The sequence below is a fragment of the Notolepis coatsorum genome (genome assembly GCF_963971535.1).
Source record: "Notolepis coatsorum genome assembly, chromosome: 2".
Lineage (NCBI taxonomy): Eukaryota > Metazoa > Chordata > Actinopteri > Aulopiformes > Paralepididae > Notolepis > Notolepis coatsorum.
In genome coordinates, this window is record NC_140166.1 from 184,024,296 (window position 1) to 184,048,362 (window position 24,067).

The 24,067-nt window shown below is 43.9% G+C and overlaps 1 protein-coding gene across 4 annotated transcripts in view; it reads right to left on the reverse strand.

Moving 5' to 3' along the window:
• Window positions 1-665: 665 nt before the first annotated feature.
• Window positions 666-24,067, reverse strand: part of prrc2c (proline-rich coiled-coil 2C) — an 85,725-nt gene continuing 62,323 nt past the window's right edge. For 2 of the 4 annotated variants that reach the window (XM_084309276.1, XM_084309275.1), the window contains exons 23-34: window positions 22,071-22,166; window positions 18,467-18,641; window positions 18,004-18,222; window positions 10,687-10,808; window positions 9,906-10,090; window positions 9,412-9,646; window positions 8,930-9,040; window positions 4,621-4,809; window positions 4,132-4,232; window positions 2,017-2,143; window positions 1,632-1,913; window positions 666-1,347 (exon numbers count right to left, since the gene is read on the reverse strand). In XM_084309276.1, coding sequence (XP_084165402.1) covers window positions 1,078-1,347; window positions 1,632-1,913; window positions 2,017-2,143; window positions 4,132-4,232; window positions 4,621-4,809; window positions 8,930-9,040; window positions 9,412-9,646; window positions 9,906-10,090; window positions 10,687-10,808; window positions 18,004-18,222; window positions 18,467-18,641; window positions 22,071-22,166 — 2,112 coding nt within the window. In that variant the 3' untranslated portion in view covers window positions 666-1,077. Of the gene's footprint in view, window positions 1,348-1,631; window positions 1,914-2,016; window positions 2,144-4,131; window positions 4,233-4,620; window positions 4,810-8,929; window positions 9,041-9,411; window positions 9,647-9,905; window positions 10,091-10,686; window positions 10,809-17,955; window positions 18,223-18,466; window positions 18,642-22,070; window positions 22,167-24,067 lie in introns of all 4 variants that reach the window. The other 2 variants (XM_084309274.1, XM_084309273.1) reach the window with 1 other exon arrangement.

The following is a 24,067-nucleotide window of genomic DNA, read 5'->3' on the forward strand; positions in this document are numbered from 1 at the left end:
TTTACAAACATCCTATAATAACTCTACTCCAAACTGCTGCTGCCACAGCAACAGGGGTCCTAAAGGCTCTGTGACATCATCTTTGCGCTGCGTACCCTTTGGCTAAAGATACAGGAGAGATCCCTTCAGTAGTAGCTCCTCCCACTTTATATCGCATCAACACACACACACCCTACGACACGCACACACACCACCTCATCAACATGCTCAGGCAAGGAGATGAGAGCAGAAGGCAGGAGCAAAGGCTCACAGGCAGACTCTAATCAATGAATCAATCAATCATCAAATTATCAACTGCTGCAATTTCACATTTCCTCTCTGGGAAAACAGACACAAAAGACAACAATAGAATTCCTGATTTAATTTCTCCATTTCAGTGAATATGGTTGAAACCGTTGAGTGACAGATCACGGTGTGTGTGTGTGTGTGTGTGTGTACACGTGTGTATGGTGATGTGGTGCAGAGATCTTTTGCACACGTGCACACACACACTCATATCTCTGGATTAGTCATGATGGGAAGATTGAAGAAAAAAGCAATCTGTGCTTCACTAAAGTCATCTCTCTTTAAATAAGATTGTTCGTCCAACTACAAAACACAAACAATTGATTCATTCTTTCGTTAACAAAACAATATACCTGCCCTCTAATACGTGATTCTACTTGAAAAAAAAATTAAAGGAACAGAAATCATAGAGCTATAAAAATGGCAAACTCAGCAGCGAATCTCATCTCATTTTCAATTCTCCAACTCTCCCTCGTCATCTACTGATCATAGTAGACGTCTAGTGACCAGGTTGTGCAGCGGTCTCCCCCCACAGCACAGGGCAGGAGAGGGGGAGAGAGGAGAAGAGGATTACTGTATGTACACACAGACCCACTACCCCTTCTCTCAGTAACCATCACCAAATTAACCTTTGTTCCAACCCATCCTCCTCTTTCCCCCTCTACCCCTGCCTCCCTCCCCCAGGGCCGATGCGAGGGGGTGAGCGAGTGAATGGAGCAGCTGGACTCTCTCCTCCTCTCCTGCATCTATCCATCCATCCATCTTTTCATCTGAAGAGGACACAGGGATCTTTTACTTGCCCTCCTCTGGTTTGATAGCCTGGGGCTTTATGGGGCCAGTCCGTATGGGCTTGCCCGCAGAGAGGGGGGGCTTGTCGGGCTCTGGGCGGTCAGAGATCCCCCCCGACTGGTGGTTGGGAGCCATGGTGTCGAGGGGGGGTTTGCCCCCCTGGTCAAGGCGAGAGGGTTTACTGACTGACGGGGCCTTCAGTTGCTGCTGCTGCTGCTGTTGATCTGAGAAGAACTTATGAGTGGACTGGAGCACCTCAGCCCTCTGCTTCGCCTGCAGGGAAACAGCCACAACACATGATCACTGGTTAAGATGTTGACTCTCTCATAAGCAAAGTGTGTCCGAGGGAAGCGACCGTTGTGATTGGAGGATCAAGAAAAGAGTTTGAGATAGGTCCATTATTAAAAACAGATGCACAATCAATCAACATGGACAATAGACAGTATATGTGTAAATATATTTTTTGACAATACAATTCAATATGGACAGTGTAAACGGAGGCATACATAAAGGTGTATAAACTAAATGTAATAAGAACTCTTTTGAAGGCTACACACTTTGAGGTCCTGCTCTGCCTTAAGGGCCGAATGGGCGCCTCTGGGTGCGAGGGGGGGACCAGGAGGTCCTCGGGGAGGGTGCTGGATGTGCTGCGGGTGCGGTGGGTGCTGCGGATGCTGCGGGTGCGGTGGGTGCTGCGGGTGCTGGGGTCGGGGGTGAGGCATCAGACCTCCGCCCACGTTGGGAGGGGGACCCATCGGCGAGCGCTGGACGCCTCCCGCGAACGAGTTGGAATGAGGGGGTCGCACCAGAGGAGAGACGATGTTGGGCTGATTCAGGATCTGAAAGGAAGGGAGAAGGGGAGAGACAGAGGGGGATTATAATTAACTGAAAACAGAAAACCACAGTGGTTCACAGTTTGCGTGGGAGGATGGGACTTGTTACCTGTGGGTTGAACTGGCCGGGGAAGTGTGGAGTCATCCTCATGCCGGCAGAGCTGGGCTGGAACTGCTTCTGGTACAGCATGCTGTTCATCTTACTGGACTGGCTACTGGGGGAGGTGGAGCTGGCCCTGCAGAGGGAGAGACAGGAGGAGAACACTGTAAACAAAGTGTCACAGCTTCAATGGACGACTGATGCATGTTAGCCGTTATGGTTGAAGGATGCGGGCAAGTGCGAGTAACTGACCTATCTCAAGCCCCGCCCCCTTTTCGTGATCAACTGCTTCCCTTGGACAAACAAAGTTAAGCTCACAAAGCTTGTCTGAGGGAAGCAACAGTTCTGATTGGAGGATGAAGAAAAGAGGGCGAGGCTTGAGATTAGGTTAATTCTGCATGTGCGTTATGAATGTGTGTTATGTATGCAAGTTAGGGGTGTAACGGTACACAGAAGCCACGGTTCGGTACGTACCTCGGTATTGCGGTCACGGTTCGGTACAAGTTCGGTACAACAGGAAAACAATATTTATAATAATTATTATTATTTATTACATGGCGTTTTAGTATTCGCCGAAATGCTTGATTGTGATTAGTCAATAGCGCTCGTCAGAGGTCCGTTATTACTTGATAACGGACCTCTGCCGAGCAATAATGACCGTTGTGCGCAGCTGTAGCAATCAAGCCCACTGACACACACTGCATCAGTGCAGCCAATCAGACACACCTGCCGGCTGCTGGCGAAGCTGCCGGCGATGACAGCGGAGCGACAGAACAGAACTGTGTCTGCATTTGATCTCGTCTTGTCGATGGTATAAAATTAATTAGGTATATTGTTAGTAAGTTAGCCATGTAATAAGCGGGATAATGTATAGCTATACTCGGTCATTGTCGCAAAATAATTGACCTTCACTACATTTAAAGAACACCTCGGCGAGGCGCCTCTGTGTTCTAAACTCTGTGTCGGTCAATTATTTTGCGACAATGACCTTGTAGCTATACATCATCCCTTACATATTTATAATAATAATTATTATTATTAAATAGAATAATATTATATAGGCTTGCCGTGGTAGTCAGTGATACTGGTGTCATTCTGTGTTCAGGCATCCACTGAGTAAATTAATTGCCTACTGCCCCTTTAACAACTTATGCAACAACTTAGTTTCAGTTTCACTTGTAGAGAAGATTTAACTTTTTTAACAGGACTGAAGAAGACTAGAGAACAGATGACATGTTACACAACAATGGCAGCGGATTTCTTTTGTCTTTTTATCAGCTGTGAGAGTCCGCGGTTCGCGGGAGAAAGTTGACATGTGTTCGCATGTGCGCACGTGTGTCTTTCCATTGGTTACCATTATTGGGCGAACAAGAAAACTAAAGAAAACTGCAAAATTGCAATGACCCTGCTGTGTTACAAACATTTAATTAATTCATCATGGATGGTTTTGGTGGATAATGGTGATGTCATTTATAGGCATGCTGCAGCATCAACTCTTAAACCTCTGTATTCTGCATATCACTCAGCTCTTAGGTTTATTACTGGTGACAGATATGATACTCACCATTGTGGCCTGTATGATAGGGTGGGTTGGCATGATACTCACCATTGTGGCCTGTATGATAGGGTGGGTTGGCATGATACTCACCATTGTGGCCTGTATGATAAGGTGGGTTGGCCTTCTCTTACAGAAAGGCGCAACAAACACTGGTATTTATTTATTTTGAAAGCCCTTATTGGTAAGCAACCTGTTTATATCTCTTCACTGCTAGATTGGAATATTGGAACCTATTCAACTGGATCAAATGAGTGGATGGTTCTTAGGATCCCTCAAGTTTGTTCTGATCTAGGGAAGTCAGCTTTTTCCTTTGATGCCTCGAACTCTCTCTGAAGTTCGTGTGATTTCAGACCACTTGTAACTGTTTTAGAAGATATTTTTATTCTTTTAAAATGTTTCTTTTTTACTTTATTATTATTACTCTTTTGTGTAAAATTTTCTGTGAATATTGCTTTCCATCATGTACCGTTTACATTTGTACAATCACCTTTGCTGTAAATGAGGGAAACCTCAGAAGCTTACGATTTTAAATAAATGAATTGAAATGAAATAAATAAATAAATTGCCTGTAAGGGCTGGAGGTGGGTGTGGTGCTCCTGACGCCGCCAGGAGGAGTCCCAGGCTTCACATCCATCCCACTGCTGAACAGCTTCAGGTCCATGTCCATCTGGAGAGAGAGACGCACCGACCAATTAGACTGCGACTCGCTGACAACTCTTCTCCATTCACTCATTAACCCTTTCACTACCACATGGTTAACCCTTTCACTGCGACAATACAGAAGGTTAACCCTTTCACTGGCACACGACAAAGGGTTAACTTTCACTGTGACGATACAGAATGTTAACCCTTTCACTGCCACACGACAAAGGGTTAACCCTTTCACAACAACACTACAGAAGGTTAACCCTTTCACTACCACCACAGACGGTTAACAGTCTGTAGTGTGGTAGTGAAATGTTAACCTTCTGTAGTGTGGTAGTGAAAGGGTTAACATAAGCACACACTCGAGACACCAACATGAACACGGAGGGCCTGGGTGCAAAACACGTTACCTTGCTGGTGGGGGGCTGCATCATGCTGTGGTTGGGGCCCATGAGGCCTCTGTAGGGCTGTGAGACAGGGGGCTGCCTGTTGATGCTGGGGGGCTGTGCCTGGGGAGGCGTGGGGGGCAGAGCCAGGAGGGGCTGGCCTCCTCCGGAACCATAGTTTGACATGGACAGCTGAGAGCCTGGATGGGTCACCTGGAGAGAAGAGGCAGAAATGCTTCATATTTATCTGATATCGACTCCTAGAGAGGCAAAACGACATGAGGTGTATGTATGTATAAAGAATGTAACAGCTGCATACTGTATTTGTGTGTATGTATATGAAGAAAGTAACAACCGCACACAGTATTTGTGTGTAAAGAAAGTAACAACTGCACACTGTGTAAATAAAGTAACAACTGCACACTATTTGTGTGTAATGAAAGTAACAACCGCACACTCTTGTGTAAAGAAAGTAACAGCACTCTATTTGCGTGTAAAGAAAGTAACAACTACTGCACACTATGTGTGTAAAGAAAGTAACAGCTGTTCACTGTATGTATTCGTGTATAAAGAAAGTAACAGCTGTTCACTGTATGTATTTGTGTATAAAGAAAGTAACAGCTGTTCACTGTATGTATTTGTGTATAAAGAAAGTAACAGCTGTCCACTGAATGCATTTGTGTATAAAGAAAGTAACAGCTGTTCACTATGTATTTGTAGGGGTGGGACGATACATCGATCCAGATCGATATATCGATCTATTATCAATAATCAAATAGGATCGATTCAACGTAAAAAGATCGATTCATATTGCGATACTCTTATTTTGAAAATCCGGCGACGTCATATCCGCCCCGCGCCCAGTATTGTGAAACTCCGTGTAGCTCTGTACAGCAGAGCGAGAGCAGGGCTTCAGAGCATCTATTTTGCGACCCGAAGTCTGTGCAGTTTTCCCCCCGCAACGGGTCAAATGCATCTAACATGGTTTGCATCGTCGCCATTTCTTTATGCCCACGTCGTGTGGGCAGATCTAAATTAACATTAGGTTAGCTGCTTAAGCTAATTGTGAGAGAAGAGGAGAGGGGAAGGAGGAGGGGCGGGGGCAGGGGTGTAGCTGGGGGGGGGGGGGTAGCTTAGGATGATTCCAAGGGCCCAGCACTGGGGGGGGGGGGGGGGGGCCAAAAAAAAGATTTTTTTTTTTTTTTACTAGACATCACTCGGGTGTATTATTGATGCTCTCATTGATACTATGTTTGTTTCTGAAGTGTGTGTGTGTGTGTGTGTGTGTGTGTGTGTGTGTGTGTGTGTGTGTGTGTGTGTGAGCTATATAGAGAGAGAGGGGGGGCTTTGGTAGACTATAATGCATTGGTCCATTCATTGAAGATGAACGCAATGAGACATCCTTTACTAGGCTCACCCACCAACAGTGCAGGTGCTGAACTGCTGATCCGAATGTATAGGTAAAAACCATATCATGCGTTTTCATCAAAAAAAAAATTGCCAAAAAAATTTCCGCTTACGCGCGCTCGCATTCACTGGGGGCCTACAAATACATTCTTTCATGGGGCCCAGAATCTGGAGCTACACCCCTGGGCGGGGGCATTCTGTGTGTGTGTGTGTGTGTGTAAAGACCAAATGAAGTCAGGAGTATTATTATATTGATATTATTTACTGAGGATGGACAGATAATGTTGATATTTAAACATGAATACATTATGTATTCATGATCATCATGCAATTGTAGGAACGGTTTGGGAGAGGAAGGGGTTTTTAGCTTGCGTGTTGTGAGTTCCAAAACATTTTACTTACCGTAAACTTTAAAGCTCAATATATAAAAACGTGGCACTTTACAGTGAACAGGAGGTCTATTTGTATTAAAAACAATAGATTGTTTTTCATTTAAATGTCTGGAAGAGCTCAAAAATAAAAACGTCGGGGAGCTCCAGTAGCTCACCACGTACCACGAGTGCTATTTCAGCGCCGTGGACAACCACGCTCGCGCGGATCTGGGGCTGAGCGCGTTCGAATCCCGGACGGCAGCCGTGCCTTTCCCAGAGTGTCTTTCCCCCCATCTGAACCCTTTCAGCCTGCTTCTGTCGGTCGAACTTGACCAAGTATGAATGCGACGAAAAAAGCGATAAACGCTAAAAAGAACCAGCTGACTGGTCAAAGTAAAAAAAAAAAAAAAAAAAAAAAAAAAAACGTCAATTGATATTTCCATAGCCTTTTTTTTGTTGATCTAAATATGACTGATTGTGTTAACACTTTCTCCGCCAGGCTTATGTACATCATTATACCATCCTCTGCCAGCTCTATTTGTCTATGGAGAAGTTCCCCTTCTTTGCAGGGCTATAACTTTTTAAATTGTATTGCTAAATTGACATTACTATGGCCCATTCAACGTCAATTATCTACAAACGTTATACTTTTTCATTCACATATTCATACTAAAATACGGTCTAAAGTATAAATATGTTTTAATCGTTTTCTGCAGAACGTGATTTATAGCCCTAAATGCATTATATTGATGATCAACTACAGTTCGATAGCGATCAGCGCGAGATAAAAAATTTCAAATGGACGTGCTTCTAGAAGTTACTACTCATCATCTGATGTTGACCGGATGGGGGGGGGGTCGTTTATAATTCCGTGGCCAACGTTAGATGATTCATCTAGTGTGGGTGATATGATCATTAGAGCAGTTTGTATCGAACACGGTAAAAAAAAACGCTGAAACTCACCGCAGCTTCCTCGTAGCGTTGGGCGATGAGCAAAAATTATGGGATGTTGAAATATGCGATCCATCTCCAGGTTATATAATAGTATATACGTCCAAATCATGTTGTTTATCGAGTTATTGGTAACGGATCACTATCCATTGTGTCGCGCTCGAGTCCCGGGACATATAGCGAGTGATCGGACCGAATTTGGATGAGCACCAGTTTCCGTTTCCGGTTTCCGGTTTGGGCGATCCGCCGATCGGCCACCAGATGGCGCTCTTGAACCGTTGGAGAGTTGAGAAGGGATCAACAGTAGATCTCAAGTCTCCGGGGGAGAAATATGATTGCGATCACAGATTTTTGAAATATTGATCTCAATGACATTTGTCTGTTACAAGGCTCTGTCCATGTCAAACTATGGTTCCGGAGGAGGCCAGCCCCTCCTGGCTCTGCCCCCCACGCCTCCCCAGGCACAGCCCCCCAGCATCAACAGGCAGCCCCCTGTCTCACAGCCCTACAGAGGCCTCATGGGCCCCAACCACAGCATGATGCAGCCCCCCACCAGCAAGGTAACGTGTTTTGCACCCAGGCCCTCCGTGTTCATGTTGGTGTCTCGAGTGTGTGCTTATGTTAACCCTTTCACTACCACACTACAGAAGGTTAACATTTCACTACCACACTACAGACTGTTAACCGTCTGTGGTGGTAGTGAAAGGGTTAACCTTCTGTAGTGTTGTTGTGAAAGGGTTAACCCTTTGTCGTGTGGCAGTGAAAGGTCATTGGCAAAATGAGCATGGCGAGCAATGACGAGTTTAGGCGTCCTTGGCAGAGAAAGTGTTAAATGGGCACATAATATAGTCTCATATCGATCGCAGGCACCTGAATCGAATCGTATCGTGGCAGACTGTGATATCGGCAAATATCGTATCGTTGTCCAAAGAATCGATATCGTATCGTATCGTGATGAAACTGGTGATTCCCACCACTATGTATTTGTGTATAAAGAAAGTAACAGCTGTTCACTGTATGTATTTGTGTATAATAGGGCTGTCCCCGACTAAGGATTTGGATGGTCGACTATGATTGGCCAAAATTTGCCGTTAGTCGACTATTGGTAGACAATTTTTTTTTTTATTTTTTTTTTTTTTATCATTCCATTTGGGCTGTGGGGGTGCTAGTCTAGTGTGTTCATTATATGGGTGAAATCCTCTTTCAGTGCCTCTGTGCCTGTTTTCGTAGGCAGTTAGCCTCTGGTATGCGTGCCATTAGCGTTAGCCACGCTTCTAGGCCTCTTCTCTTTTGGAAAGAATGATAAAAAATAAAAATAAAATAATATATATATATATTTTTTTTACTATTCGACTAAGAGGTTGGTTAGTCGACTACGGCTCCTTTCGGCCGATTAGTCGACTAATCGGGGTCAGCCCTAGTGTATAAAGAAAGTAACAGCTGTCCACTGCAAAGCATCTCCTGTGATTTATTGCAGCCAAGGTTTCACGTCAACACTCATCAAGGGGAGATGTTTTGTGGAAGCAGAGTGCAGCCGTCACTTTCTTACAACATGTTAACCTCTTCAGCTCACATGCAAATAACACAGTATAAACGTGTCTTACCTGTTGCATTGCAGAGCTGGGAGACTGGGTGTTGCTGTAGTAGCTACTCTGGCTGTGTTGCTGCACCTGTCCCGAGTACATGTTCGAATGCTGATTCATCCCTTGCCGAGCCTAGAACACACACACACACACACGTGCACGCGTATACAGTGTCAGATAGAGATGGACCAGTAGCAGCAATTTGCATGAGCTTAACTCAGATGGTGTAGTAACATTATGTATTGTGAAGAAGTAATAAGATGTGAATTTAACACCAGCCAAAAGCTGGCATATTTTTGCTGTGGCTGGTATGTTTGTCTACACTATGTCTAGTTTATCATTTTAGCAGTAAAAAGATTTGTTTGGAGGGTCTTTTCTATTCTAAAAAATATTTTGATCTTATACAATTATGAAATCAGCTGGTAAGCTTTCAAATCCACCAGCCACTGCGGCCATCATGCAAATCAGTTGCCTGCCCTAGGAACACTAGCATTCTCCCATACCTGCTGCAGTAGGTGTGTGTCAATAAGCTGGGAGCCTCCCATGCCAGACGGCTGGTTAAGCTGGGGCTCAAACAGGATGGGGATGTGTTGGTTGGAGGAGGGCTGCTGGTAGGCCAGGTTGGACTGAGGCTTCCCCAGCTCAGAGGCCTGCACACCGGGGTAGCTGTGCAGGGAGGGCCCCGACAACATCATGGAGGCCTGGGACAGACTGCTCTGCATGAACGCCTGCTGAGACCTGGAGAAGAGAATGGAGAGGAGCCGAATGTTGGATCATAATAATAAAACACAATGCTGCTCACTCACAACAGACAAAGTACATCCCAGTGCAGTACTATATATTTCATGTATAGTGTATGTAGCTGCAGGGAGGTATAGCCGAGGGGGACACAGCCCCAACATTCTCACAGAAGGAACCTGGAAGACGAGGCGAGGACAGTGCATTCCGTCTCCCAGTGGTAAAGGGGAAGGCATTTTCAAATGGTTTGGTCTGGTACCTGTAAGGCTGCATTGAGGAGCTGAAGAGGTCCTGTGCCTGTGAGACAGGAGGTCCAGCGTTGAGTCCCAGCTGGGCCTGGTGGGTGTGGGTGTGTGTGTGTTGGTGTTGGTGTTGGTGCTGGTGCTGGGGCTGTCCCTGCAGCGGGGCGTAGATGGGGATTGGAATCTGCTGCACGGATGTTTGCTGAAGGGGAACACATGGGAGTCAAAATGCTTGTTAGAACAAGAGCAGAACAAAAATAACGAATCCCACGTAGCTCCTGAATGAGTAGAGAATAAAAGGAACACATTTTGGAAATACTCTTATTTGCAATCTTCCCCCAGAGTCGGATATCAATTTAATTTCTGTGCATCAGTTTGAGTTGTTGGAAGTTATATTTCTTCACTTTTGATGGAGCTACAGTAGGTTAGATGCTTCGTAGCGCTTCCAGTCTTTGTGCTAAGCTAGGCTAGCATGCACCTGGATGGCTGCTGATAATATTCTGACTGCGGAAATAGGTGTATTTCCTAAAATGTGTTCCTTTAACTTCTACTTACAAGCCTCTGACAGTTTTTACATACAAAAAAATGTAAGATTCCAGACTGCAATATATATATATTTATATTTCTTTACACCTTTGACCATGAGCTAAAAATATTGCTTACTTATATACAGTACTTAGTCTCTGTCAGGGGCAAGCAATTCAAAGTGTGCAGGTGAATTTCACCAAACTTTTTTAATTTAAATGCTTTCCCCTTACTTTCCAGACCTTCACAGAGCCTTGTAACAGACATCCATACCTGTGAGAGGCCAGGCTGGTAGCCTTGCTGTTGGGCCAAGGAGGGGGGAGCCAGGCGGGGGTGTGGGCTGCTAAACAGGTGGCTAGTGTCCATATAGAAGGCTGGGATCTGGGCTGCAGAACCTGTACCAACAAAATACACAGTCATGGTTAAAACAATATAAAAAACAACAACATGCATGATATTAAATCTTTACTTACAAGTTAGGAATAAAAGAAAAGCAGAAAAGACTGGCGTTGCAAGGTCAAAGGTCACCACAGCATTTTGAGTGATCAACTGAGCCCTACACTTGTGATCATCTGAGCCCTACACTTGTGATCATCTGAGCCCTACACTTGTGATCATCTGAGCCCTACACTTGTGATCATCTGAGCCCTACACTTGTGATCATCTGAGCCCTACACTTGTGATCAACTGAGCCCTACACTTGTGATCAACTGAGCCCTACACTTGGATGGTAACTGTGGAAATATGTGGTCTCCTGATGCTCAACATGGATGGCGAAGTGATACTGACAGGGCCTTGGCATGTTAACATGGTGAAGTGATACTGACAGGGACTTGGCATGTTAACATGGTGAAGTGATACTGACAGGGCCTTGGCATGTTAACATGGTGAAGTGAGGGCCTTGGCATGATAACATGGTGAAGTGAGGGCCTTGGCATGATAACATGGTGAAGTGACACTGACAGGGCCTTGGCATGATAACATGGTGAAGCGAGGGCCTTGGCATGTTAACCTCTTAAGCCCGGAGCCCTATTTTCTGAAAATCCGCCTAAAATACATACCTAAGTAAATGGAATATTGCTCCACTTCTACAAGGTCCATTTGCATGTTCTTGGTATCTAGGGACATCTATGGACCTCAGTGAATGTATTCCCAGTGTCAGAAATATTGTGTCTAGGCTTGCTTAAATTGCGATGAAACAAAAAGGAGAATATGAATTATGATTTGTCTTTGCATCTTTGACAATGAATAACGCCATGCTAAAAATGACCAGACATGAACAAATTTGCTTATTCAGTACCTTCTTGAGATCACGTGTAAAAAAAAATCCACGGAAATTAATAAAGGGAAGATGATTAAACAGAAGGTTTTGTAGATACAGTACTGAATTCTCCCATCCGGACCAATGCAATTTGAAATATTATTATAGAATATAGAACAGCAGGCTTATAAATGACCTTATTATAGCCAATTCACACATTTATGAATTGTGCCAAATCTTATCTTTCAAATGCCCAAGTTCAATTTGGATTTAGTATCACCAGGCGTGCATAAGAACAGATAATGAAATCTACTGTATGTACAGTAGGTTTCTTATTCCTGCCAGAGTGCCGCCATTTTGAAACGGATTTCAAATCGGATTGTTGCTAAATGCTCAAACTAACTGCGCTCCAATATATGCCAATAACGTTCAATAAGATTAAAAAAATTCATACAGAACCCATTTGCCTTTTTTGACCTAGCGGCCTCTGGGAAGTGTATTTCAGATACATTTAGGGCTGTCTTAAATACTTCGAAGCTTCGTTCGATGGGCATGGGATTCGAATATGAAAATAAAATAAAAAAATAAATAAAAAAGGTGATTTATGAAAATATGATATTTTCTTTTTTGCAAAATCAACTCTGCCTCGCTTTGTTAATTACAACAAGCAATGCCGTTTGTTATTTAAGATGAGGTCGGACTCGGCACTGACAGATTTGTGTTCATTGTGCTGTTTTTATAAAGCCTCAAATGACGGCTTACAATATTTCATGAAAGCAAAGTGTTTTGTTTGTCTAAGATTTAAAAAGGTTTAAACTTTACATCACTGACAAAGTTGAACAAAGTGCTGTACAAGTCCCACAACATTAACATTTTATATATTTTTTATTAAATACAATTTTGTATTTATTAATAAAAAAGAAAAAATTATTTCTAAGCTTCGAATTAAAATCGAATCTCTGCCCCCGAAGCTTCGAATTCCAAAAAAGAAAATCGAAGGCCAGTCCTAGAAAAATTCCAACACTCATTGAAAGCTCTGGATGTCCTCTTCAAAATGGCGTGTAAAAAAAAAAAATTACTACAATTACTGATGGTAAATCTTTCAAAATGGCGGACTTTCGCGATCACAACAGAAAAACTCAAATCTATCTAATAACACTTTAACCTAGGCTTATCAAAATAAATGGTTTGGTTCCGGTTGCCGACCGACCCTGCCGATTTAGGTACGACTCAATTTATTTTATGAGTAAAACTAAATATATATATATTATATATACATTTTTTTTACACTAAAGTTTCATAAAAATCTTAGTCAAACCTTTAGTATTATGGATATTAAACATGCTGGCAGAGTACATGCATCCATGTTGTCGTGAACATTTTAATTAAATAAAGAAATTCCCTATCCATAGTCGCCGTGGGAAAAAATTAAATAAATTAAATTCCCTACCTACCCATGGCCTTAACTGACAACCAACAGGAACCAAACAATTTATTTTGTTAGGTTGGTAAACTAACGTATTGAAGATAATATACATTATAACTGCTGTTGTGACATGGTTATGATGTTTATTCTTTTTTTTATCCACTTTTTCTCCTCCTATTTTTCTGTATTTTCCTCCCATCCCAATTTAGTCGTTATGCCAATTCCCCCCTCCCCTTCCTGGTCGGTGCGTGCATTTGCCCCCTACTTGCCAGTCTAGGGAGCCCTGAAGTCTATCAGATGCTTCCTCCGATACATAGGAGACAGCCAGCAGCCTCTTTTCACCTGGCAGCGAGGACTCTCATTGGTGAAGTGTAACGCGTGGGAGGGTCACACTACCTTCACCAGTTCCTCTCCCTCGCTGTGCAGGGCCCTGACCGACCTGTAGGAGTCGCTGTTTACAACGACCAGAATACCACCCACTGGTTTCCCTCCCGCTGACACTGCCAATTGTGTCAGTATGACGACCGGCCAAGCCAGAGGCACCGCTGACAGCCGGATTCGATACCAGTGTCTCTGCGGTGGTAGACAGGCGCTTAGTCCGTTGCGCTACCCGGCCGCCCTATGATGTTTATGATGTTTATTCTTGAATACATTTGGGGAAAAAAACTATAATTATGTCAGACAGTCTGGAGAGGTTGATTTGACGTGATGTCATTTTGGGGCCGGTACTGGTCTCGTTGGGCTTAAGAGGCAGCTGGCAACCCAGCCCCTGGTTCCCGCCCAGCATGAACCAACGTGTGTACGAGTCGCAGCCCTACATGGGACCCTACATCGGGACACCCACATTTATAGACTTCACCAGAGAAGACCGAGCGCATTATACCAAATTGCGTATGTGCCTAGAGACAATCATGTCGGGAGTACAGGACGAGAGATACAAGTATGCCATCCTTCTTAAATATCTCAAGGTAACTAGATCGCACAACATTGCAACATGGTGAAGTGATACTGACAGGGCCTTGGCATGTTAACATGGTGAAGTGAGGGCTTTGGCATGATAACATGGTGAAGTGATACTGACAGGGCCTTGACATGTTAACATGGTGAAGTGATACTGACAGGGCCTTGGCATGTTAACATGGTGAAGTGATACTGACAGGGCCTTGGCATGTTAACATGGTGAAGTGATACTGACAGGGCCTTGGCTAGCCCCTTAAACAGTTTAAATCATTGTTACAAAACGAGAAATCAATCAGTGGTACTTACAGAGCGAGCCGTGTATTTCCGCCGTTGGTGTCACAGCGCATGCGCACCAGGCAGCCAAATAGCCTGGTGCGCATGCGCTGTGACACCAACGGCGGAAATACACGGCTCGCTCTGTAAGTACCACTCGTTTTGTAACAATGATTTAAACTGTTTATTAGCAACTCCGAGCTTTCAGACCCCAGCGCCTCGCTGTGTGAAACCCATATTGTACGCTGGGTACCTTTTGAAATTCATATCTGATATATTTTGACCCACCCCCAGCTCAGAAGCAGCGCTTGGTGGTCCAAACTAGCCTGGTAGGTACATAGCTGAGAGTGACTGCGGATACCAAAAGCCCCTGGCTTGCAGATCGCAGTCACGTAAGGGGCTAGGCCTTGGCATGTTAACATGGTGAAGTGATACTGACAGGGCCGTGGCATGTTAACATGGTGAAGTGATACTGACAGGGCCTTGGCATGATAACATGGTGAAGTGATACTGACAGGGCCTTGGCATGTTAACATGGTGAAGTGAGGGCCTTGGCATGTTAACATGGTGAAGTGATACTGACAGGGCCGTGGCATGTTAACATGGTGAAGTGATACTGACAGGGCCGTGGCATGTTAACATGGTGAAGTGATACTGACAGGGCCTTGGCATGATAACATGGTGAAGTGATACTGACAGGGCCTTGGCATGTTAACATGGTGAAGTGAGGGCCTTGGCATGTTAACATGGTGAAGTGATACTGACAGGGCCGTGGCATGTTAACATGGTGAAGTGATACTGACAGGGCCTTGGCATGATAACATGGTGAAGTGATACTGACAGGGCCTTGGCATGTTAACATGGTGAAGTGAGGGCCTTGGCATGTTAACATGGTGAAGTGATACTGACAGGGCCATGGCATGATAACATGGTGAAGTGATACTGACAGGGCCTTGGCATGTTAACATGGTGAAGTGATACTGACAGGGGCTTGGCATGTTAACATGGTGAAGTGAGGGCCTTGGCATGTTAACATGGTGAAGTGATACTGACAGGGCCTTGGCATGTTAACATGGTGAAGTGATACTGACAGGGCCTTGGCATGTTAACATGGTGAAGTGATACTGACAGGGCCTTGGCATGTTAACATGGTGAAGTGAGGGCCTTGGCATGTTAACATGGTGAAGTGATACTGACAGGGCCATGGCATGATAACATGGTGAAGTGATACTGACAGGGCCTTGGCATGTTAACATGGTGAAGTGATACTGACAGGGCCTTGGCATGTTAACATGGTGAAGTGATACTGACAGGGCCTTGGCATGTTAACATGGTGAAGTGATACTGACAGGGCCTTGGCATGTTAACATGGTGAAGTGAGGGCCTTGGCATGTTAACATGGATGGTGAAGTGATACGGACAGGGCTTTGGCATGTTAACATGGTTAACAGGTGAAGTGATACTGACAGGGCCTTGGCATGTTAACATGGTGAAGTGATACTGACAGGGCCTTGGCATGTTAACATGGTGAAGTGATACTGACAGGGCCTTGGCATGTTAACATGGATGGTGAAGTGATACCGACAGGACCATGACATGTTAACACCTCAATGTCAAGTTCTTAGAAATTGACTGACCATTTGTAGGGGCACTGAGGTCATTGAGGGAAACAATGCATCACGAGACGACATAAATCACTCAGAACGATGTTAGTTATTGCTCGCCATGTCCTCTTTTGAGACTATCAAATTGACTCCATTTGAGGAGACTCACCACTCCACTCCAGAGCCCTCACTGTGCAGCGATTTAGAGTAGCATTTGTTTTGAGTATACTTGCATAATCAACTGTCTTTTTGTATCTTGACTACACTGCTCATCCACTGCTGCCTCCTTTGTTATCAGTCCAGAGAGAGAGCCGTGGCCCGCTGACCTGCCTACATGAAGTCCTATATTAGACAGAGGTAATAATGGCCCTGTAATGATGTGGGCCATGAGGACGCTCCCCTCTGGGCCCTATTTTCCTCTTATGAGCTAATGAGCTAACGGCTAGCTGACGTCCCGCTGGGAACCTCCGCATTAAAAACAGCTGAAGAGAATAGTGACATGACCCGAGAGCAGCACACAAGCACGGAGAAATAGCAGAAGGTGTAGGAGGTACGGGAGCTTGTGAAGGAGGTAAACAGGGGTGTGTGTCAGGAGGAGGGGTAGATGGTACATGTGTAGGAGGTACGGGAGCTTGTGAAGGAGGTAAACAGGGGTGCGTGTCAGGAGGGGTAGATGGTACATGTGTAGGAGGTACGGGAGCTTGTGAAGGAGGTAAACAGGGGTGCGTGTCAGGAGGGGTAGATGGTACATGTGTAGGAGGTACGGGAGCTTGTGAAGGAGGTAAACAGGGGTGCGTGTCAGGAGGGGTAGATGGTACATGTGTAGGAGGTACGGGAGCTTGTGAAGGAGGTAAACAGGGGTGCGTGTCAGGAGGGGTAGATGGTACATGTGTAGGAGGTACGGGAGCTTGTGAAGGAGGTAAACAGGGGTGTGTGTCAGGAGAGGTAGATGGTACATGTGTAGGAGGTACGGGTGCTTGTGAAGGAGGTAAACAGGGGTGTGTGTCAGGAGTAGGGATGGGCATTTTAAAGAAAAATCCAGATTGATTGATCGCATGCTATACTCGATTGATTGTGTATTACTCGAAAAGGGAGAAAAAACGTTAAAATATATATATACATTAGATTTTTTTTTAACTTATTTTTGTTCATTCACGTATATATGTTTAAGGAAACCAACTTACACATACATGTGAAAAGATGTGTAAAAAAAATATCTTTTTTCCCCCATACAAATTTATAATTCCGTTTGTCTTTTTCTCATACAGTAGCTACTCGATTACTCACGCCCATCCCTAGTCAGGAGGGATAGATGGTACATGTGTAGGAGGTACGGGAGCTTGTGGCAGAAGCATGCAGGGGTGCGTGTCAGGAGGGGTAGATGGTAGAGTGTTGGACTTGGTGCAAACAAATTAGTTTGAATGTTTGTTTCAACACCATCTCGGTTATTGCCTGCTATCACCATCTGTTTTTGATTTCCAGTTGCTGAACTTTGTGGCAAAGATATCAGATACTGTATGCAGAAAACAGCTTACCTAGCTCATTCTCCTTGCAACAATGATGTTTGCAAAGAAAATTAACAAGGGGCCTGGCATTTATCAAGTGAAGGACCTCGAAGGAGGAAGCAGAAATGCAAAAGCGACAAGGAAATACAAAAAAAGCAAGAAGCTAATGGTGTCCTAGTTGCCTAGAAACATAATGCCAGAAACACACCGGACGTCGAAGTGCCATTCTCGTGTGAGCAGGAGCCTGGCTGTTCCCACCCGAAGCCATTTCTCTGCGCCGGTCAACAAGAGATACTACTCCTCTGCTCCAATAACATAAGAGGAGAAAATAGACCAGGCGCCGAAACTAATCGCTGAAGATTGTGAGCCAGGAGCTCTGTGCCGCGGCGCGGCCGGGCTGAACGGTACAGGTCGGTTAACACGTGGCGCTGAGGGGAAACTGGCCGCTCTTCCCTGCACGTCGGGGCACTTCGGCGTTCGGTGTGTCCCTGGCGTTAGGCGGGTAACACTAACCTAAGTCTGATGACGTAATCCAGTGTCTCAGCATTACACTACCCTCACCTGCTGCAGACTGGGAGACGTAAACTTGGGGGGTCTGCTGCTGTTGCTGGGGCAGGAGGGGAGGCACACAGCCCAGCTGGGAGAAGCTGCTGCTGCCGCCACCGCTGGAGGACAGACCCCCGCCCTGGAGCTGCTGGGGCTTCACCTTACAGATGTTGGGGGGGTCAGAGGCCGTGGTGGTCTTAGTGCTCAGGGAGGACGTGGTGTAGGTCCCAGAGCCTGGGGGAGAAGGAGGGGGTAGGCCATGATGACAGTATTTAAAATGAGTGTTTGGATACTAACAAGTTAATTGATCTTTGAGATTGTACACTGGGGAGAACAACACATAGGAAATGAAGATTAAGATACAACTGTAGAAAGAGAACGAAGACCAAGATATAACTGTATCCAAGTAATGCAACATTCTCTACTACAACGTGCAGAGTGGTTCCGTCCTGAGGACCCGAATCCAGGTTATGTTTACCTGACAGGGAGGTGCTTGGAGTAACCGAAGCCACAGGGATCTGTGGTATGGAGGCAGAGGGAAAAGAGGAGTAGGAGGAGGTGCAGGAGGTGATGGGGGAGGCGGAGGAGGTGACTGGGGAACTCTTGTCCACCAGACTCGGGGAGTTCTCCCACGCCTTCCGGGCTGACTCCATCTGCAGGAGGAAGAGACGGGTGAGTGACCAGAGAAATCTTATATTACAATATCTTTATTTGCCAATTACATTTGTGCAAATACCTAGTAACTAAGGCTGTCAAAGTTAACACGGTATTAACACGTTATCGCCCGATTCTATTAACGCTACTATTTTTTTTAACTCACAATTAATTTTTTTTTATTTATTTTTTTAATATATATATATATATTTTTTACTAGACTTCACTCAGGTGTATTATTGATGCTCTCATTGATACTATGTTTGTTTCTGAAGTGTGTGTGTGTGAGATATATAGAGAGAGGGGGGGTGAGAGAGATGAGGAAGGGGCAAGAGAGAAAGAGAGCTGGGAGAGTGTGTGTGAGAGAGAGAGGGGGGGGTGTGTCATTACTCAGCCCTTGTGTGGGTGAATGTAACAAGTTCCTAACGTTTTCTTTCCCCTATTATTTCATGCACACTTTATTCGTTGTTTTAAATTATTATTTTCTTTTAAGTTATTTTGTGCATCACTCTGTTTTGAATTTGATGCAAATTTGCAATGCTTGAGGGTAATCCTTTTGTGTTAAATGGCTGCATAAAGCAAGCATTTGTTGACTCTCATGTTGATAAGAGTATTAAAACTTGGAACTTGAAAAAGATCCGTTTAAGGTAGATACAATATATATATTTTTAAAATGCGATTAATCGCGAGTTAACTATGGACAATCATGCGATTAATCGAGATTAAATATTTTAATCGATTGACAGCACTACTTGTAACCCATCCACCTGTGGAGCAGCTTTATATGCATGTGTGCAGCTGTCTAATAAATTCAATCAATCATCCTAACTATTTAGGAGCAGTGGGTGTCCATAGTCTGGCGCCCAGGGACCAGTACCTTGGTCAAGGGCAATGGCAGGAGTATGTACCCAGCATGCATGTCTTTTATGGTGTGGGAGGAAACCAGAGTACCTAGAGGACCTACTCATGGGGAGAACATACAAACTCACAATTGGGTTCAAACCCAGGACCCTCTTGCTGCGAGGTAACAGAAATGTAATTGCATAGTGTGTGTGTCATGGCCAGTGTTTGGCAATACATCTAAATAAAATTATGCTCTTCCACGCAGTTTGACCATCTTATACCTCTCACTGCCAGTGCTGTAAGCCTATGGAGTAACTCACCTTCTTTGCAGGGCTATAACTTTTTTAATATTATAGCTATATCGACATTACTATGGCCCATTCAACATCGGGTATCTATCGTTCCCGATGTGGGAACGTTATATTTTTCCATTCATACATTGTCGTGTTAATACCGTCATGAATATAAGTATGTTTTTAGAGTGGTCTGCAGTAATTCCTAGAATGCGAGTTATAGGCCCCGATGCATATTATACATAATCGATTGGCGTTTCATTCCTATACACGCTATATTCAAAAATTCAAATGCATATGATCGGTATACATTATGCTCCATCATGCGTGAAGGAAAGGGGGGGGGGGGGTCGTTTATGATTCCTTGATTGTCAGTAATGGCTTTCTTTAGTACGACATCATACGTTGATCAGATGGATTGCAATGAAATAAATGGACAATCGAGCTGGAATTAACGTTAGATTCCTCTTACCTGTGGCCGATGAGTCTGTAGAAAAAAATATTCCAATTATTTGATTTTCATCTGCTAGATCCGTTTTCCGTTTGTACGACGCAATAAACGCCGAAAGCATATTGATTTTTGCGTCTCGAAAGCGATCCAATGCACTAGAGTGTTTGTCTGGATCCACATAACAAGAGAGCTCTGCCCGGAACATTTTCACCGATGCATAGAACGCACCATCCGGTTGAGAGTGGAGTGCAACTCGCCCGAAATCCACCAGGCGGCGGTATTGAGCTGTTGCAATATCCGACAGAGTCCAGAGTCTCCCGGAGCCTTGTTGGATGAATTATGAATGGCAATAGCGAATAAAGGAAATAACTATCATAAAAATTAGTAAACTCGTTATTGGTGTTATTCGATTGCCGGCCAATAACGAGTATACTCGTTCTTGGCGCAGAAACGGGTAAGCAATGTACCAAAAATTTCAAATACCCTATCTAGCTATCCTTTCTTGTCATTGAACCAGTGGTTGTATCTCAAAACCAAAAGCTTCTCAAACTTCTGGTACATGTGTTTATTTTCCAAAGTGTTTATTTGTTTGGAACACGTTGCCTTTGATTTACAGGACTCGTGTGTGCCTGCGTGATTTCACACAGACACACACACACAGGATCTTCATGGTGTCGCACTGTGAAACGTGAATGTTTGATTCGTGCCTTGATCGCATGTAATCACATCACATCATCGCGATTGCATGTGACCGTTTGCGAAGGCAGCCTTTCACATTGCAATTGTCAAATATCCAAATATTTTATTTTCGTCCATATGAAAGTAGACAATTGCAACGATGTTCGTTGCGTGTCCGACTATGCGTGCTTTCGAACACCCGCCCAACTCTACCTCTGATTGGCTTACCATGAAATTTTACTCAACCTCAGCCAATCGTCAGCATTTATGCGCACCAAGGAAGAACAGTTAAAAAAAAGTATTTGGCTCTTGGTCTGATGAAAAAACAGCTTCAATTATAGTAACTCGCCGCATTTTTTGGCAGTAACGGTGTTATTAAGATTGGAAGAGTTATCCGTTACGATTACTCGTTAGAGAACGCCGTTATTCCCATCACTGGTCATGGCCTTACCTTTAATGTGAGGTCTATACTGTGTGTGTGTCATGGTCTTACCTTCAGTGTGAGGTATGGGTGTAATGGTACACAAAAACCACGGTACGGTACGTACCTCGGTTTTGAAGTCAAGGTTCGGTACAGGTTTTCGGTACAGTGGGGGAAAGTTTGGCTTTCCATGTTCCACTCAGGGGTGATGTAATGTGCAGTAACTAATTGTACTTGTAGGGCTGTCAACGAATATTCTATATTGAAATAAAAAATCTATTGTAATTATTTATTTAATTTTTTATAATAATAATTATATTAGATTGCGAGAAAAAAAACAGCCCCCGGTGGCCGGTCGTTAGTGGTTAACATACCGTTGTATTCGTTCGGTACACTACACAGCCGTTCGGTACGGTACACACTGAAACAGTTCGGTACGGATACGTGTGTCTTTACACCCCTAGTGTGAGGTATATAATGTGTGTCTGTGTGCATGTGTGTCATGGCCTTACCTTTAGTGTGAGGTATATACTGGGTGTGTGTGTGTGTCATGGCCTTACCTTTAGTGTGAGGTCTATACTGTGTGTGTGTGTGTGTGTGTGTGTGTGCGTGTGTGTGTCATGGCCTTACCTTTAGTGTGAGGTCTATACTGTGTGTGTGTTTATGTGTGTGTGTGTGTGTGTGTGTGTCATGACCTTACCTTTAGTGTGAGGTATATACTGGGTGTGTGTCATGGCCTTACCTTTAGTGTGAGGTCAACATGAGAGACGGTGCTGAGGCTGGAGCTCTGCTGGAGGGCTTCTCTCCGAGGGAGGGGCATGGAGTGGGGTAGTGCCACCTAGAGGGGACAGAGAATAAGGCTTAGAAACCAAACCATATATACACAGTAGTTCATAACATTACTTTTCTAAAACGTTATACTATTATTTTTAGCTACTTATTCTCAGGTAATTTACTGGAATCTGCCATCAGTACTCAGATTTTGGCTACTTGCCATGTTGCAGATACAATAATTTGTGCTCATTCTATTGTTAATAGGGATGGGCTGAGTAATCGATTACTTGAGTATTCACCGTTTCAACTGAACTCAAGTGATTTTTGAGGGTACTTGATATATATATAATTTTTATTTAAATAGTATTTTTATTTTGTTACCACCAAATACGTGCAAGGCATGAGTTGTTGCAGGAAGAGAACAGTGGAAGCTGTGGAGCATGGATAATACGCTTAACACTTGGAGTGGCAACGACGAGATTTCTCGTTAGTTCATGCCAACCGTTCAGTGCCAACGACAAGAAATCACGTTTTTTTTAATTATTATTAGCGATTTCCATTCATATTTCATCAATCTAGCCTCCCGTTACCACTGGAACTCTCTCTGAGCTCCATTGGGAAAATACCGCCCCCTATCGTCTCTCAATGTGGTACTGCACCCCTTTGGATTGGATTGAATGAAACGCATGGGGGGGGGGGGGGGGGGAATCCTGCTTCCACATTTTACTTCTCAGGCATGTAACTCGAGCCGATCGGATTCATTGTGGAGCCTCAGAACAGCGTGGAATCGGTGTTTCGACCACCCAGCGTTGGATCAATAAACGCGATCGATATTTGGAATGGCGATCAGGAATTGGAATAATCTTTTTGGAGAACATCTGATCTGAGGTAAGGAATCTATTTTACCAGTCTTGGGATAATCAGAGCTTTTTTCACAGAGATATCAACGTGGGCCCTATGTGTGTGTGTGCTGATCAGGAAATGGATAATCGATTTTTCAGCCCGCTTCTATAGCGTGCATAAGTACACATACAGGGCTGTACGCTAAGCTTTTTCACTAGGGGCACACTTGCCCCTAAATGAGAAATTTAGGGGCAAAAAATATTTTTTAGGGGCAAATTTTTTAATAACAATTTTACCATTATTAAAAAAAATATGTTCCTCCTGCCTCATTACTGTGGTCCTTTTATTTAACATTTAAGTGCGTTTGTTTTCAGGTTTGTATCTTTTATAATGAACCAACTGAGAGTGTGTAAATCACTAATAGAACAAAAACAACAAACTGTGTGTGTGTGTGTACGCGCGCTTGTGTAGTGCTCCTTGAATGAGATCATCACAACACACACACACCATTAATCAGGAGGAGAAGAAACTCTGCATACATTTGTTTCACAATGAAAAGTGCTTTAGAAATCAAATGAATTATTATTATTGTAAATAACCTCATGAAAGGTTTATTATTTGTATGGGTAATTACCTGCTTCATATTTGTGATGTTACTGGTTTCAGTGTGTGCCTAAAGTGATCAATGTGTTGGGCCGTTTATAGAGATCTATGCCAATTAATGTTTATGTATATCCGGGACTTTTTTTTTATAAGAATTGAGAGGTATTTGTATATATGACCTTTATTTTGAAAACTGTTGCAACGCAACCTTATTTACATTTGCGCTTTTGACAGTGAAATGTTCAGTCCAACTTAGCTCGAAGGAAAGACTAATAAAAAAGGTTTAATTGACCCGTATGAGGCTCTTACGGTAGGACTTTGATTGTTTATAGAAGTGGAATGTAATACTATGCAAAACGAGAAATAAACAGTGATTTTATTTCATTTCATATACGGGGAACCGACAATTATTAGTATTATATTATTTGCATATCGTCTCATTATTAGATAGATAGGTTGATATTGATACTTTATTGATCCGCGGTGTCAATTTAAGTAGACAGTATTTCACGTCCTAAT